General features: G+C 55.5%; 2 protein-coding genes across 5 annotated transcripts; both read right to left on the bottom strand.

Annotated features, from left to right (window-relative positions):
- Window positions 1-1178: 1178 nt before the first annotated feature.
- RAB3D (RAB3D, member RAS oncogene family) lies at window positions 1179-11846 on the bottom strand. Of its 2 annotated transcripts, none has more exons than XM_087425433.1 (5): window positions 11695-11846; window positions 10100-10340; window positions 9372-9490; window positions 9160-9284; window positions 1179-4051 (listed from the first exon to the last, which is right to left on the bottom strand). In XM_087425433.1, exons 2-5 carry the CDS (start codon window positions 10325-10327, stop codon window positions 3864-3866), a joined length of 660 nt encoding a protein of 219 aa, XP_087281559.1. In that variant the 5' UTR covers window positions 10328-10340; window positions 11695-11846; the 3' UTR covers window positions 1179-3863. The 2 variants fall into 2 exon arrangements, with proteins under 2 accessions (XP_087281559.1, XP_087281560.1); XM_087425434.1 differs by having other exon boundaries at window positions 11746-11770.
- Window positions 11847-13228: 1382 nt separating this feature from the next.
- On the bottom strand, window positions 13229-15533 carry TMEM205 (transmembrane protein 205). 3 transcript variants are annotated; one of them, XM_087425427.1, is made up of 4 exons: window positions 15415-15533; window positions 14831-14939; window positions 14564-14727; window positions 13229-13594 (listed from the first exon to the last, which is right to left on the bottom strand). In XM_087425427.1, the coding sequence occupies exons 1-4, from the start codon at window positions 15526-15528 to the stop codon at window positions 13289-13291; spliced, it is 693 nt and encodes a 230-aa protein (XP_087281553.1). In that variant the 5' UTR covers window positions 15529-15533; the 3' UTR covers window positions 13229-13288. The 3 variants fall into 3 exon arrangements, with proteins under 3 accessions (XP_087281553.1, XP_087281556.1, XP_087281554.1); XM_087425430.1 differs by having other exon boundaries at window positions 15390-15524; XM_087425428.1 differs by lacking the exon at window positions 15415-15533 and adding an exon at window positions 15265-15408.
- Between the last annotated feature and the right edge of the window lie 4 nt (window positions 15534-15537).

Here is a 15537-nt window from a genome sequence, read left to right as displayed (position 1 = left end):
ACAGCCAGTGCAAAGGCCCTGAGGCAGGGGCCTGGTGTGTTCACATATGTGGGAGATCAAGATGTGGCCACCCTGAAATCTATCTCTTTACCTTGGTTGTTTTCTCTAGAGACATTTGACCTCCCCCACTAACTGCCTAAAAAATTTGACATAGTGGCTCCTTCCTGGAACAGATCTATCATGATGGCTGTAAAGACAATGTAAGATAGAGGTTACAATAAAAAACGCACCAACAAGCCCCTCTTATCAAAAGTTCTGTCTCTCTGGCCACATTCTCTGGATGGCCCTGCGAGGAGTTGCCAGACAATCATTTACATTTATAAGGGAAATCTCCATTTGTAAAGGTATCTCCCTCTCAAAGGGGGGGGGGTGGCCTCATTTCTAGAGGCTTATCAATGTGGAAGGTGAGGCCTTAAATCTGCATAATAACCTCACTCTTGTTTACTGTGCTTTAGTGGTAATCTCCTGTAACTGACTCCCCCACCCCCAAAATCCTCCTTTGTCATTGGCTGAACATGGTATTTAAGACGAGAATTTCTGCTATGGTGTTGAGAAACGCAGTGTCCCTGCTTTCTCCCATGTATACATGTTATTAAACTTGGTATTATTTTCTCCTGCTAACCTGTCTTGTTGATTATTTGGCCAGCCATAAGAACCTTAAGGAAAAGGGCAGAGGGAGATTCTCCCTCTTCCCCCGACACATAGCAGCAAGGAGGCCAATGTAACTGGAGCAGAGCAAGTGTGGGGGACAAGTGGGAAGAGTCGAGGGCAGGGAGGTCACAGGTCAGATCATGCAGCGCCTTGTGGGCCTTGGGGAGGACTTGGCCGTTAACTCAGAGTCAGGTGGGAGCCATGGAGGGTTCTGAGCAGAGGAGGTAAAGCGACCTGACTTGGGTATTCACACGCGCCCTCTGGCTGCTGTGGGAAGGACAGACCTTCTCACTAGGATTAGTAGGGGCAACATCATCCTCCCTGCCCCTCCACACAGTGGAACCTTCCGGGGCCAAGGCCGTGGCCATGAGGCCCAGCTAGAGGCAGCTCTAGGCCCAAGCTTCCCTGGCCTGATCTGGGTTCTGCTGCATCATGCATGGCCCTCAACCAACCACTTACTTGGCTGCGATTCAGTCCCCCCTTCTTGGAAACCGCATTCCACTAATGGAAATAAGAGAACAAATGCATTTGGCCATAACCACTTTAATTTTTTTTTCTTGTGAAGAAAAGTGCACGTCTTTCCAAGTGGACATCAAGAACGGCTTGCATAAGGGAACTACATCCGGGATATAAATGACCAGGTCGAGCACTCACTCCGTAGTGTGTTTTGGCATCATAGGGGAGAAGCCAGGTAATGGAATTAGCGCTTCAACACTGAGACCACATTTCACCCCTGACTTGTTTTTTTAAGTGCAGTAGGAGGAGAGTGAGACACAAGAACATGATCCCCAGAGAAGCCAAAAAAAGAAAGAAGGAAAAAAGCAGAACCCCAAACCACCACGGTCTGGCAATTTCCCACCGAATCTGCCATGGAAAGACAAGTTGCTAACAGCACGTGATGAGACGCGATGACGCTCACACAGGACCCAGCCTCAGGCGACCTCTCCAGACCTCAGTCTCCCTGGAGTTGGGAAGTGGCTTTCCCACGGGCTTTGGTTTAATTTTTGTTTGCAAACTCAATGTACCCCCATCCCCCTAGTCATCTTCGAGGACATCGGTTTCAGTTCCCCAGAGACCATCGTGAGTTACACCTCCCCTCAAAACATCGTAAAATAAAAACTTGCATTATTTTTAGAAGAAACAAAAAAAAAATTCTCCCACATTATTCCCAGTCTTGAGAACCCACAAGCAGCTGTCTCTGTTGCTACCTGCAGCTCAACTGTTGAAAAATCGTGTGTAAACAGAAAGCCGAGGCCAGGTCAGGTCCCAGATGCAGCCACAGCTGTTCTGTATCACACAGGTCATGACAAACCGGCTTGTCCCTCAGAACAGCTCTCTGATCCACCATTATTTCAGGCAGCAGCTTAAGGAAAATGGACTGGCCAACAGAATCTTGACAGGTCACGGTGCATCTTAAGAAGCCTTATTTTAGCTGCTTAATTTCACTTTTATGTTAAACTAACTAACATTTTTGACTCCTGCCCCCAAACATTCAGATACTCTCACTTTGTGTGATTCCAAGAACTCGTCTATTTCACTGCGGTCGTCCAATTTGTTGGTGTACAAAGATATCCTCATTTGAAGCTCTAAGGGCAGCCTGTGGTATGGGGTGAATGGGACCCTCTTGAAATAAATTCCGTCTAGAGTTTCTATAAAGAGAAGAAGGACAATAAACTTGAACCAGGCCTTCCCCACTCCCGGAAGGAAGAGGCTGAGATCTTTAAGGCTACAGGAGTCGTTTTGGCAGCAAGGGCTGGGAGACTGGAGTTAGGAACACAAACCATGCACTTAGGTTGTCCTCACAGTGTCTGCGAAGTTATGGGGTGTCAGTTAGGGCTCCAGGGCAGAGAGGGGTGCCACGCCACTGCAGTCTGGACTTTGGGGGGCAGGAAGGGTCCTGAGCTGGTCGGGGAGGGGCTGAAGATATAGATCCTCAACGTGTACATCACCTCCCAGCAGGAGGCCCTGGCAGCTGGGGACCCCAGCCTGATCCCAGCCCATCCCCCCTCAGCCTGTCACCCACAAGCTGTTATCTGTGAAGAGCAAGCCGCAACAGCAGTTACACAAGGTTGCCTTCTCGCCCCTCCGGCCCAACCCCAAAGCATTCCTTAGAATTAGCAGAAAATTCCTCCTCTGTTAGCAGAAAACCTCAGATGGCTGGGCCGCACCGACGACATGGCTCGGGAGAGGGACACTGGGTCCTCAAGCTGGAAGAACCCATGTCTTTACACTGGAAAGTCGCCACCGAGCGCAGGCTACGGGAACATTGCTTCATTTCCTTCTCTAGCAGGATGTAAGATGGGGAAAGACCTTGCTTAAAACATGACCAGCCAAACGTGGCACCGGGGAGGCAGGTCTGGGCAGGAGGGCCCAGGCTCCCGGCTCTGAGGTGAACTGTTGCCAAAAAGCCTTGAGCAGGGAGGCCAGGGGTCGGGCGATTCTCACGCAGCTCATGGTTCCAGAATTCAATTCCGGACTCGGTGGTTAAGCCGAAACAGTGGCAGGGTCGTGGGTGACGGGGAATTCTGGGGAAGCTCAGAAGGCACTTCTGGGGTCCCTGAATCTAGGGGGCTCTGACTACCTAACCCTTTGCAACAGGAAAAGCTACTTTAATACTGCTGTCCCAGGCAGAGGATTTGCAGGCCAGAAGGGAGGGGTCCGCAAGGGCCAAAAGCATCACCTCCCCTTGGAACCCTGAAGTCTGTGAGGTTCCCAGGCAGGCTCTGGGCGCAGCCCGGGGGACCCTGAGAAGGGAGCCGCCTCCCATATCTCCAGGGGTGGACTCTGGGAGCCCACACCGCAGGAGAGAGAAGACGAACCATCTTCGGCCAGCTCGTGAACTCCAGGCAATGCACCCCACACAATGGACGTGGAGAGGGGGTCTAACCCAGAAGGCACTGTGGACGCCCCTCCACCGGGCGGACACGCAGCCCACGCTCCCCCCATTAAAACGCCTGGAAAGCAGCAAGCTCGTGCACGCCAACATCCCCAGACCCTGCCTGCAAGGCAGAGGCCCCAGGGTCCAGAGCCTGCGACAGGGGCTGCCTGGGCGGGCTGGCGGCCACGGCGAGAATGAGCCATGCAGGAGTGGGGGGCAGCTGACAGCTGATGGGAGGGAGCGGGCACCCTGAGCTTGGAAACAGCCCTTGTGGCTCACGCCTCGGTCATAGTCCCTGCTGAGGCAGGAGGGGGTGGGGGGCTGGGGGCCATCTCTAGCAGCTGCAGCCGCTGGGCTGGGGGGGCGGGGTGTCCCCCAAGGCCGGGCCTTTTCCATCGCTGCCTGGGCTGGAGCTGGGTTCCAGGGACTCGTTCATCTTCTCACAAATGATGTCCACCAGGCGCTCGAAGACCTGCTTCACATTGACGTTCTCCTTGGCGCTGGCCTCGAAGAACTCAAAACCTGGATGGACATGAGGTGGGGACACCCGTGAGACCCCCGAGGGGCAGAGCCTGGGCTGTGACATCCCCTAATCCCGGTTCCAAGCCCAGCTCTGTCCTTTATGCAGCTGTGGGATCTTGGCTGAGTGCCTTGGTCTCTCCGAGCCTCGGTTTGCTTGTCTGTAAAGTGGGACGAGTGATGCTGCTGATGCTGATGCAGGATAAAAATCTGTGGCAGCCCTGGTCTGAACCATCCTGAGAATCCCTTGGTCACCAGGCAGTGGCTGCAAGAGTCCAGATAGTGCCACTCTGGTGCCCACGGGTATGGGGGTGCCCCTGGGGAGGTGCGGCTCATCTTCCATCCAATTTCTGCTGCATGGGAAGTCCACAACGCTGGATATTTATGTGGACTTTTTACATGGAGCCAAGTATTTCACCTGTTCTGGAAAATGTGCTCTAGATCAAATAAAGCAGAGGACTGAGGACTGGCTTTGGCCCGGGGGCCACCAGTTTGCAATCTCTGTCAAGCGGATAACGGTGGGTTTCCCCGTGTTCGCTGAGAGCATGCAATGCACACAGTTCCCGGCCTACAGAATGCAGTGAATACGGCAGTGATAATAATAATAGACAGTGCTTACAGCAGCTTACTACGTGGCAGGCACTTTTCTAAGCACTTTATATAAACTCATTTCACGACGCTCTGAGGTGCCTAGGATGAGAGCCCATTTTATAGAGAGGGAAAGTCGCTCACCCAGATTCACATGGGTAACGCGCGGCAGAGCTGGGATTCACACCCAGGCTGCCTGGCTCGAATAACAATAGGTAATAAATAGCAAAGAAATATTTCAGATATAAACAAATATTCCTGTTGTACCACCCTGGGCCTTGGGAGGGAGGGCAGGCTGGCTCCTTCTGGGGACGGGGGGACGTGAAGTGCCTTTAAATATATTCTCAGCATCCTAGTGATCATTGTCAAGTAATGCGGGTCCTCCCAAGGGTGGGAGGTGGTACAAATGCTCTGGGGACTTGCCCAAGGTCCCCTGGCTACAAAAAGTGGCCCATCAACCTGAAAATAAGGGCGTATGTGACAATCCTTCCTGTGCCCCTAAAAGAGTGATTCAGGCTCTACCTGCAGGGAGCTGTCCCTGCATGGTCCTTGATGTGTCCCCACCTGCCACATCTGCCCAGGTGCGTCAGACATTCAGACAGACGCCCCCATATTACACACAGCACAGGGGAAACGGGCCTCTATCTCCGCACCCGTCAGGCTGCACTATAAAAAAATGTAATCGTAATTAAATAGTTATATGTGTAATTATCTGTTTACTGTCTGTCTCTGCTAGTCCATCAGCTCTCAGAGAGCAGGATTTCTGTCTGCCTTGTCCACGACCGCAGCCCCGTGCCTGGCACATGGCAAGCTCTGGGAAACTATTTGCTGAATGAATGAATGGATAGATGCATGAACGACAGAGGCAGGGCACCAACTCAGACCTCCTACTCTGAGCCTGGCGATCATTAGCATCACCTCGCTGTCTTCCTGGGCAAATCTGGCCTCTCCTTATCCGTGTGGGGCTCTGCCTCAAGCAATCTGAGTTTTTTTGTTTTTTTGTTTTTTTTTTTTTGCTGAGGAAGATTCGCCTTGAGCTAACATCTGTGCCAATCTTCCTCTACTTTATATGTGGGTCACCACCACAGTATGGCTGACGAGCGGTGCAGGTCTGCACCCAGGATCCGAACCTAAGAACCTGGGCTGCCAAAGTGGAGCACGCCACTGCCACTATGCTGTCCCGGAGCTGGCCTCTCTTTTTTTTTTTTAAACACTTTTTTTCTGATTATATTCACTGGAGAAGTGTGAAATTACTAAAAAATATCAAGACAGATATACAAGTAATTTGTAATCTCATCACCCAGAAACCATTAGTATTGGTAATTTTGATATTTAGCTTTCTACTCTTTTTTTTACTATAAATACACAATTGTTGGGGTTGGGTTTGTAGGGGGTGTGTGTATGTGCATGTGTGTGGCTTTTTTCCTACAAAATTGGGATCAAATTCTATCTCCTGCTTTGTACTCCGATTTTTTTTTTTTTTTGCTGAGGAAGATTTGCCCTGAGCTAACATCTGTGCCCATCTTCCTCTGTTTTGTAAGTGGGACGCTGCCACAGCACGGCTGCAAATGAGTGGTGTAGGTCCTTCCCCAGGAACCAACCTTAACCACTAGGCCACAGGGCCAGCCCCCTGTACTCCGATATTTTAAACTTAATGACGGGGCCGGCCCGGTGGCACAAGCGGTTAAATGCGCACGCTCCACTGCGGTGGCCCGGGCTTCGCAGGTTCGGATCCCGGGCGCACACCGACGCACCACTTGTCAGGCCATATTGTGGCAGCATCCCATATAAAGTGGAGGAAGATGGACACGGATGTTAGCCCAGGGCCAGTCTTCCTCAGCAAAAAGAGGAGGATTGGCAGATGTTAGCTCAGGGCCGATCTTTCTCACACACAAAAAAAACTTAATGACAGAGTGGGAAGCCCCCTCACCGCCAGTTACTAGATGGTCTCTGTAAGAAGGGGTGGGCAACACTCGCAAGTATTCCAGCGCACACCTGGGTCATAGCTGGTTTCACCCTTTCCAGGCAAATTGGGGGTCTAGGGCCTGCCCCAGAGTTGACTCCCCAGCACACCTGGAAATGAGACCCAGGCTGGAGTTCCCAGAAAACCCAGGGACGGAGGAGCAGATTAAATGACACCACGAGGGAGCAAGGAGCCAAACCTCAAACAGGAGACATTCCATAGAATAAGGACCCAGTTTCTCCAACAAATGGATGGCAAGGAAAAAAAAGAGGAAGGGGGCCATTACAGCCCAGAGGCCAGCGAACTGTCTCTGTAAAGGGCCAGATAGTAAATATTTTAGGCTTTGCAGGCCATATGGCGCTTAGAGTTTTATTTGCAAGCATAAATATAGTTTACAAGGGGGCTGGCCTGGTGGTGTAGTGGTTAAGGTCACGTGCTCCACTTCACTGGCCTGAGGTGCGCGGGTTCAGATCCCGGGCACGAACCTATGCACCGCTTGTCAAGCCACGCTGTGGCGGCGTCCCATATAAAGTAGAGGAGGATGGGCACGGATAATTAGCTCAGGGACAATCTTCCTCACCAAAAAAAAAAAAAGAAAAAAAAGTAGTTCACAAATGTGCTAACACTTAGATGCAACTACACGTGGGCCAGACTCTGTCATACCCACTTCGTACGGTGTAACTCATTTAACCCTCGAGACAACTCGAGGAGGCGGGCTGTTATTCTCTTCATTTCCCAGGAGGAAGTGCGGGCCTGGAGAGCTGAAGTCACCGGTACAAGATGACAGAGCGATTGAGAAATCATGTGAGCTCATGTTCAATTGGGGCCAGCATTAGTGTATTTAATCTTTCTAAATGCCCGATGAAGTAGACATGGTTGGTTTTCACCTCTGTGTCCTAGATGGCGAAATGGCAGCACAGAGAGGGGAGGCGATGTGTCCAAGGTCACACAGCTAGTGGGCGGCAGACTGGGATTCTAGCTCCAGAGTCTGGGTCCCTAACACGCCCTCCCCTGCCGTGGCTACACCACCTCCCACAAGGGGTGTCCCGGGAGAGCCTAGAACACCAGAATACTCCAGAACAAGATTTTTGTTTAGCTTAAATTTTGAATAGATAATCCATTCACCTGCTCTGAAAATGGGGACTGAGAAGTCCCCCTCCCACCCTGGTGCCCCAGCCTCCCAGTTCTCAGACACGCAGCCCACTGCTGTTACTAGATCCTTCTGTATCCTTCCAGAGTTTCTTTAGGCAAATATAAGCATACATTCTCATTCCCTTTTTATACACTAATGCAGGGGTTGGCAAACTTGGAGCCGCAGGGTATACCTGGCCCACTGCCTGCTTCGTAAATAAAGTCTTACTGGCAGACAGTCACGCTCATTCATCGATGTATTATCTATGGCTGCTTTCAGGCACAGCTGAGTGGTTGCGACAGAGACCTCATGACCGAAAATATTTCCTATCTGGCCCTTTTTTGTGTGTGTGTGTGAGGAAGATCAGCCCTGAGCTAACATCCGATGCCAATCCTCCTCTTTTTTGCTGAGGAAGACTGTCCCTGGGCTAACATCCGTGCCCATCTTCCTCTACTTTATACAGGATGCCGTCACAGCATGGCTTGACAAACAGTGCGTCTGCACACACCCGGGATCCAAACCTACAAAACCCCGGGCTGCCGAAGTGGAGCGCGTACACTTAACTGCTGCGCCACCGGGCCGGCCCCCTATCTGGCCTTTTAAGGAAAGGTTCGCTGACCCCTTGGATTATTTATTTATTTATTTATTTGTGAGGAGATCAGCCCTGAGCTAACATCCGTGCTAATGCTCCTCTTTTTGCTGAGGAAGACCGGCTCTGAGCTAACATCTATTGCCAATCCTCCTCCTTTTTCTCCCCCAAGCCCCAGTAGATAGTTGTATGTCATAGTTGCACATCCTTCTAGTTGCTGTATGTGGGACGCCACCTCAGCATGGCCAGACAAGTGGTGCATCGGTGCACGCCCGGGATCTGAACCCGGGCCGCCAGCAGTGGAGCGCGCGCACTTAACTGCTAAGCCACGGGGCCAGCCCCCTCTTGGATTAAAGGAAGCAGCCATACGCACTATTCTGCTTTTTCCGCTTAACCATATATGCCAGGGATTTTGCCATAGCAGAACATAGAGAACACCCTCATCCCTTTTCACAGCTGCATAATATTCCATTGTGCAAATATACTTTAGGCTTAGCTGCCTCCCCCACAGTGAGACATCTGGGGGGTTGCCAAGGTTCCCTCCTACTAACAGTCCGCAATTTGATACATTTGCCACTTCCCACATGGGTGCAGATGTTCATAGGATAAATTTCCAGAAATGGCTTTGCTGAGTCTGGGTTCCCAGGGCAGTGTGTGGGGGCACTATCTGTGGGTGAATCCTCTGAAATTAAATGGGGAAGGCGGCATGTGGGTATTTACCTGGGCAGATCCTCAAAGGGCAAAGGGTTGGTGACTGTGGTTGGACCTAGGACCTGAGGGTGGGGATGGGGATTTGGTTCTGGGAGGTCCAGGGCCTGTGGCACAGGCTGGGCACTAACCAAGGTCATCGGCGAGCCTCCGGCCATCCTCGGTGGGCACAACACGCTCGTCTTCCAGGTCACACTTGTTCCCCACGAGGATGACCTGGGCATTGTCCCAGGAGTAGGTCTTGATCTGTGTGGCCCTGTGGGGTTGGAGGAGCGTTAGGCCAGGGATTAGGGGTCGGGGGAGAGGACAAAGGTCAAGGGGTCAGTGGTCAGCCAGCACTCACCAGTCCTGCACAGCAGTGAAGGACTCCTGGTTGGCGACGTCATACATGAGCAGGAAGCCCATGGCTCCTCGGTAGTAGGCTGTGGTGATGGTCCGGTAGCGTTCCTGGCCCGCCGTGTCCTGGGCAAACAGTGGGGTCAGGTGGCTGGAAGCCACCCTCTTCCCCACCCCACCCCTGCAGGGCCCTGTCAGTGGGGGGCAGCACCCTGTCCTCACAGCCCCAGTCTGATGGGGGAGACGTGGCCTTACCCTTGAGGGGTTCCCAGTCTGTGGGGTCAGTGGCCTCTCAGAGACTTATAAGCCCCTTCAACAACATCTCCAAGAACAACTCAATGACCACAAACAAGAGCCACCTGGGCCAGAGGTGCCTTGATGCAGACACCATGATGCTCGTCACCATGACAACGGTTAGCAGCTGGGTTGGGAGGGGGGCGTGGCTCTGAAGACCAGGTAGGCTCAATGGGCCCCTGAGATGGTACCCAAATGTCTTCCCCAACAGTCACCAGGACATCTAACCCATCTCAGGCTAGTACTGTCCCCCTCAAACCCCACGGGGCAGAGCATACCCCCTCCTCCTGATGCACTCCCCTCATAGATAATACCCTGCTACTCTCCGCGCTCCCCAGTTCTGGGCCACTCAGCCAGGTCCCCTCCGCACAGCCCTACATCCTCACACGGACATCCCCCAAGGAACCCCAGGCCTCCCCCACCCCCCCGCCGCAGACCCACCCAGATCTGCAGTTTGATCCTCTTGTCGTGGCGGTAGACGGTCTTGACCTTGAAGTCGATGCCCACGGTGCTGACGAAGGCAGGCGTGAAGGAGTCGTCGGCGTAGCGGAACAGGAAGGACGTTTTGCCCACGCTGCTGTTGCCTATGAGGAGCAGCTTGAACATGTAGTCGAAGTTCTGGTCGGCTGCATCCCGAGGGCCCGTGGGGGGGTCTCCTGCTGACGCCATCTCGGCAGGGAGCCTGCTGGCGGGGAGGCCAGAAATGCTCAGAGGGGGCGGGGAGGCATAGAACACCACTAACGGCTCTAGTGTGTATGCCAGACCTCGGTTCAAATCCCGGCTCTGCCATGTGGAGGCCAAATAACCCTGCATGCATCCCTTGCTCTCTCTGGGCCTCAGTGGCCTCCTCTGGAAAATGGGGGTGTCTGCCAAATGCACCAGGTTGGGGGGGGCATGAGGCGCCTCCTCTGGCCGCTGAGGAAGCAGACCCTGTGGAAGGCGCAGGTGTGGACTTTGCCCAGGGTGAGCAGCTGGTGTGGCCCAGGTGTGCGCTGGCAGAGGGGGGCTGCCAGCTGGATAGAGCCCCCCCTCGGGGCCTGCCTGTTGACTTTGGCAGGTGTGGGCCACCAGGGTGCTTGCCTTGCTCCCACCCAGGCAAGTTTAACCCCTTCCCTGACCCCCACGGGGAGAGGGGTGTTTCAGTGGATACAGCCCAAGGATAAGGCCGAGCTCTACCCCCACTGGGTACTGCCACCTTCTGTTTGTCAAAGGGGCCGGGCCGCCTCCCTCCGGACAGCGCTGACTCACGCAGCCCCAGCCCCAGCCCCAGCCCCAGCCCCCGGACCTCAAATGGAACGAAACCACCCCAGCCACCTAGTAATCACCAACCCCACTGCCACCCTGGTCCTTCCTTTCCTGGCAATCTGTCCCCACAGCCAGGCTGCTTCATCTGGGTCCAGGACCCCTCCTCAGCGCTCACTGCCTCCGGAGGCCTCAGTTTCCCCAGCCGTCTATGGCTGCGCCCTGAGCCACACAGGAAAGCTCCAGAAGGCCGGGGCGAGTGGAGGGCGCCCCAGCCGAGGAAGCTCTGGCCGAGCTATTTCTCAACTGCCCGTGGGGCCTTTTTCCATTTGAAAGGAGGGCCCAACCGGCCCCCCTTTCCCGCCCAGCCCTCGCCCCACCCCCGGTTCCGGGAGAACGAGTTTGAGGGGGGAAGAGAAAAGGCAGGAAGCCTTTCCCCACGCCGGGCAGGGCGGCCAGGCTGGGGCCCCGCCCCGCCCCACCTGTCAGCCGGTCCCACCTCTTTCTGACCATCTGCCGACCCTCCCTCGCGCCTGGCACTAGCGAAGGGTCCCCGAGGGCTGGGCCCTGTCCCCCTCCGCGGGACGCGGGGCGCCCCAGCCGGCGCGGGGAGCGCAGGGCCCCCTCCCATCACCATATGGTCCGATCTCCAGTCCCCAGCTGGGCTCCCCGCGCCGCCCGCGCCCCATTAGCGCTCCCCGCCGCGCCCAGCTGGCGGGGGGCGAGGGAAGAGGCGTCCCCCGCCGCCCCACTTTGTTCCCAGGCCCTGCTCCGAAGCCCCTGCTCCCCCAGACCTGCTGGGACGCGGAGGTGCGCGCGGGCTGCGCTCGCTCCCAGGGGGTCACCTCGCGTGGGGGGCGCTGCCCGCGGGCGCTCCGCCTCCGACCTCGCTGCGGCCTGGCCTCGGCCGCGACCCCGACCCCGCAGCCGCCGCCGCCGCCGCCGCAGACACCCGGATCCCGCGCCGGCCCCGCCCAGGCGGGGGAGAGGCGCTCCCGGGGGGGCGGGGCGGGGGCGGGGCTGGAGGGGGCGGGGCCCCTGCGGCGTCTGGAGCCCGCCCCCCGCAATAAACATTCCACTTTTCCTGACTCTGTGCAGCGCTCCTGTGCGCACAGCGGTTAAGAGCGTGGACTCCGGCGTCGGGTTCGAATCCCAGCTCCACCGCTTTCTAGCTCGGTCACTTTGGACATGTCACTTAACCTCTCTGGGCCTCAGTTTCCCCATCCCTCAAGCGGTCCAGAACAAGGGTCCCCACCTCACAGGGTTGTGTGGGGGTTCTGCTCTGAGTTAGTGTTTGCAAACGGCAGTGGGCTAGACCCTTTTGCCAAATACGCTCGCACCTTTAGAATTAACCACCCTTTCAAGGATAAGGAAACTGAAGATCAGAGAGGGGCAGCCCCTTGCCTGAGGACACACAGTAAAGAAATTTGGCATTCAGGCCCGGCTGTGGTCCCAGGATTTTCTTCAAGCCAGCAGGAGAAGATGTGCGTTATAATAGTTCAGGCTTTGCCGGGGTTCGAATCCCAACTCTACCTGAAGCCACTTGCTGAATTCTGAGCCCCATTGCTTCATGGGAACAGGGGTAGCCACCTCCAAGGGCTGCCTCAGGGATGAACTGAGATGACGTGCATCGGTCAGGAAGGGCCAGCACATGCTCAGTGACTGGCAGCCCCAAAGCTTCCACAGCCCCCACACCCAAAGTTTGCTTCTGGCTCACACCAGTCATCGTCACGAAGGGAAAAATGTGGCAAATCACATGCTGGCTGGCACACTTCTCTTTGGAAGTGACTTGTGCTGCCTCTGCTCACATTTCATTAGCCAAAGCAAGGCAAGGGGCCACCCCCAATGTCAATGGGCTGGGAAATACGATTGTCCCCTAGGGATCAGAACCAGCTATTGTTACGATTGTACACGGTACGTGCAGTGGTGAGCACCACTCCCAGCACACAGCAGGTGTTCAAAAAATGAGCACCATTAGGGCCCAGCCTGGTGGCCTAGTGGTTAAGTTCGTGTGCTCCACTTCAGTGGCCCGGGGTTCGCAGGTTTGGATCCCGGGCACACACCAATGCACCACTCATCAAGCTATGCTGTGTTGGCGTCCCACATACAAAATAGAGGATGATGGGGACAGATGTTAGCTCAGGGCCAATCTTCCTCAGCAAAAAAAAAAAGAAAGAAAGAAATGAGCACCATTATAGGAAGAGCACAAGGGCTGGAATAGCTGACACTCCAAATATTCGTGCCACAAATGGGGAAACTGAGGCCCTCACGTCTACCCTTGCCCGCCCCTCCCTCTTCTTCCCAGTTGGAGAAAAAGGACAGCAGCCATTTCCAAAGAAGCATTTATTGACATCTGGGGCCCTGGCCGGGACAGAGAGGCAGGGGGTGCTACAGGCTCCTGAGGCCCAGGGCCAGGCCCGCGAGGCAGAGCCCGTTGCTCACGAGGCAGCCGAGATTGCAAACACTGGACAGACCGTGGTACTGGAAGAAGATCTGGCGGAGGGCGGCGTACTTGGGGTCCTGCCCCCGCAGCTGGCGGTAGGGGTCGGGGCCCTGGCGGCTGCCCGGCACCTCCCCGCCCAGGCCCCGCTCCTTCTCCACGGTCTGCAGGGCCCACATGGCAGCCGTGGTGCGGGGCTCCAGCCAGCGGGCGTTGATGGTGGCCAGCGTGAGGCTCAGGAGCAGCAGGCAGAGCTGGGGGGAGAAAAAGGTGAGCCACGCCTGGGAGGCAGGAGCGGCCCTAGGGAGTGTCCTTCTGCATCTCAAAGCCCAGAGAGAGATGGGGGACGGCCCTGGGTCAAACCCAGACTAGGGACCCCAAAAAGTCACCTCTCACACCCTGAAACTGGCTGCTCCTAAGAAAAGGCTCCTTCACCGTGTCCTCTATCCACCTAGAACCTTGTGAATATCCTCTCCTCTGATCCTAGAAGTTTCCAGAACACAGCCTTATCTCCTCTCCTCCTCTGTCCCCCAAAACTGAGAGTATCTCAGAGCAGAATCTCTTCCCCAAATTGGGACAAAGCACCATGACTGTCCCCTCATTCCCCCAAAACAGAGAGCCTCAGACAGGGCCTGTGTTCTCTAGGGCCCCAGCCCAGACCTCAGAAGCTGACGCTGGGCCCACAGGGAGGAAATAAAAAGTCCTCGAACTTCCAGTTACCCATAATCCTCTCCTGTCTCTGTGGGATTACTCTTGAAACACCTGACAGCCTCACCTGCTCCCATCTGAGGAATATAATGGGGGCAGGAGGAGGGCAGGATAGACCAACACTAGATGCAGAGAAGGTTCCTTGCCTTGTGGCTGAGAAGATGTGTGGATGGTGGGTAGGGGAGTGTAAATTCCCAGTCAGGCTGGTTTTTAAACAATGAGCTGGGGTCAGTGCCCCAGCCCAGCTGAGTCACCACAGCTTGGCAGCAGGCCCAGCCACGGGGAAGAGAGGGAGCAGCAGCCAGCAGAAGGACACTGGGGGACAGACAGGGCTGCCGGGGATGGTGGTACAGGCTGTGCACTGCTCAAGGGTATTCAGAGCCTAGTTTTGCATCCACCAGGAAGAAGGGGCAGTTTTTGTTTTTTTTTAAATTCTCACAAAAGTGTAGCTATAAGTGCTCAGTGGGGTCCCGGGAACAAGTCCCCAGAGTGTAGTGGAGCCCAAGCCCACATACCTGGCTGGCCTCCCAGAATGTGAGCTGAGCCCAGGCGCGCTGTGGAGCCAAGATGCAGAGGTTGACGAAGGCACAGGCCATGGAGATGTGAAAGTAGAAAGGAAAGAGTTTGCTCTGCACGAGGCCGAAGGTATGTCTGGGAACGCCTTGGAAAAGCACGAAGCCTGGGGGGTGCAGGGGATCACACACCTATTAGGACACTTCTAGGTCCCCCCTCATTCCTGTCCCCACCTGGGTACCCATGACGCCCAGGCCGAGGGTCCCTACCTGAGGCGAAGGTCACCCACATTTGCATGCCCCAGGCCCCGGACAAGACCAGTAGATGGACCACCTTAGTCAGGCTTCCCAAGTTCCCGCCTTCCTCCATCTTGCAGGCCTGGGAAGGAGGTAGCGGGTGGCTCAGAGCTTGACCTTGCCCCGTGGCCTTCGGACCCCGTGAGCCTGCTCAGGGTCGCAGCCAATCCAGCAGAGATCCAGGGAGAGCAGGCCAGGCATAGGGGCTGGGAAGGTCCAGAGCTGTCCTGTGACAACCCCTGACCCCGTCTCCCCAAATGTCAGCCCCCAAGATCTCAGGCTCTCTGGACCCCAACATCCATGCCACCTCCGAGATCCCCAAATTTCAGCCCCAGAAACTCAAGCTTGCAGCCCTAGGTTTTCAGAGATCACCCCAGTGGCTCCCAAATATCACCCCAGGGACCCACTTCGAACAGCAAAGACTCCTGCTCTCATAACAGGATCCCAGCTCTCACGACGAAGATCCCCAGAGCACTGCCAGAGACCCCATGTAATCCTGGGAAACCCCAAATCTCATCCCGGGGACACCGACCCCACCACTGGACGTCAACTCGCACCACCCAGGAGGCCGAGACCAGAGGCTGAATCTGGGGGGCCAGGCGGGCTGAACTCCGTTCCTCACTCCCGCGCTCCCGAGTGGCCCGCGGGCCTCCTCGGTCACCTCCCCTCATGGGGCCAAG

The sequence above is a fragment of the Ceratotherium simum genome, chromosome 39 (assembly GCF_057802395.1).
Source record: "Ceratotherium simum simum isolate JZ-2026a chromosome 39, ASM5780239v1, whole genome shotgun sequence".
NCBI lineage: Eukaryota > Metazoa > Chordata > Mammalia > Perissodactyla > Rhinocerotidae > Ceratotherium > Ceratotherium simum.
The sequence above is the reverse complement of the archived record's forward strand: the minus strand, read 5'-3'. Positions and strand labels throughout refer to the sequence as shown.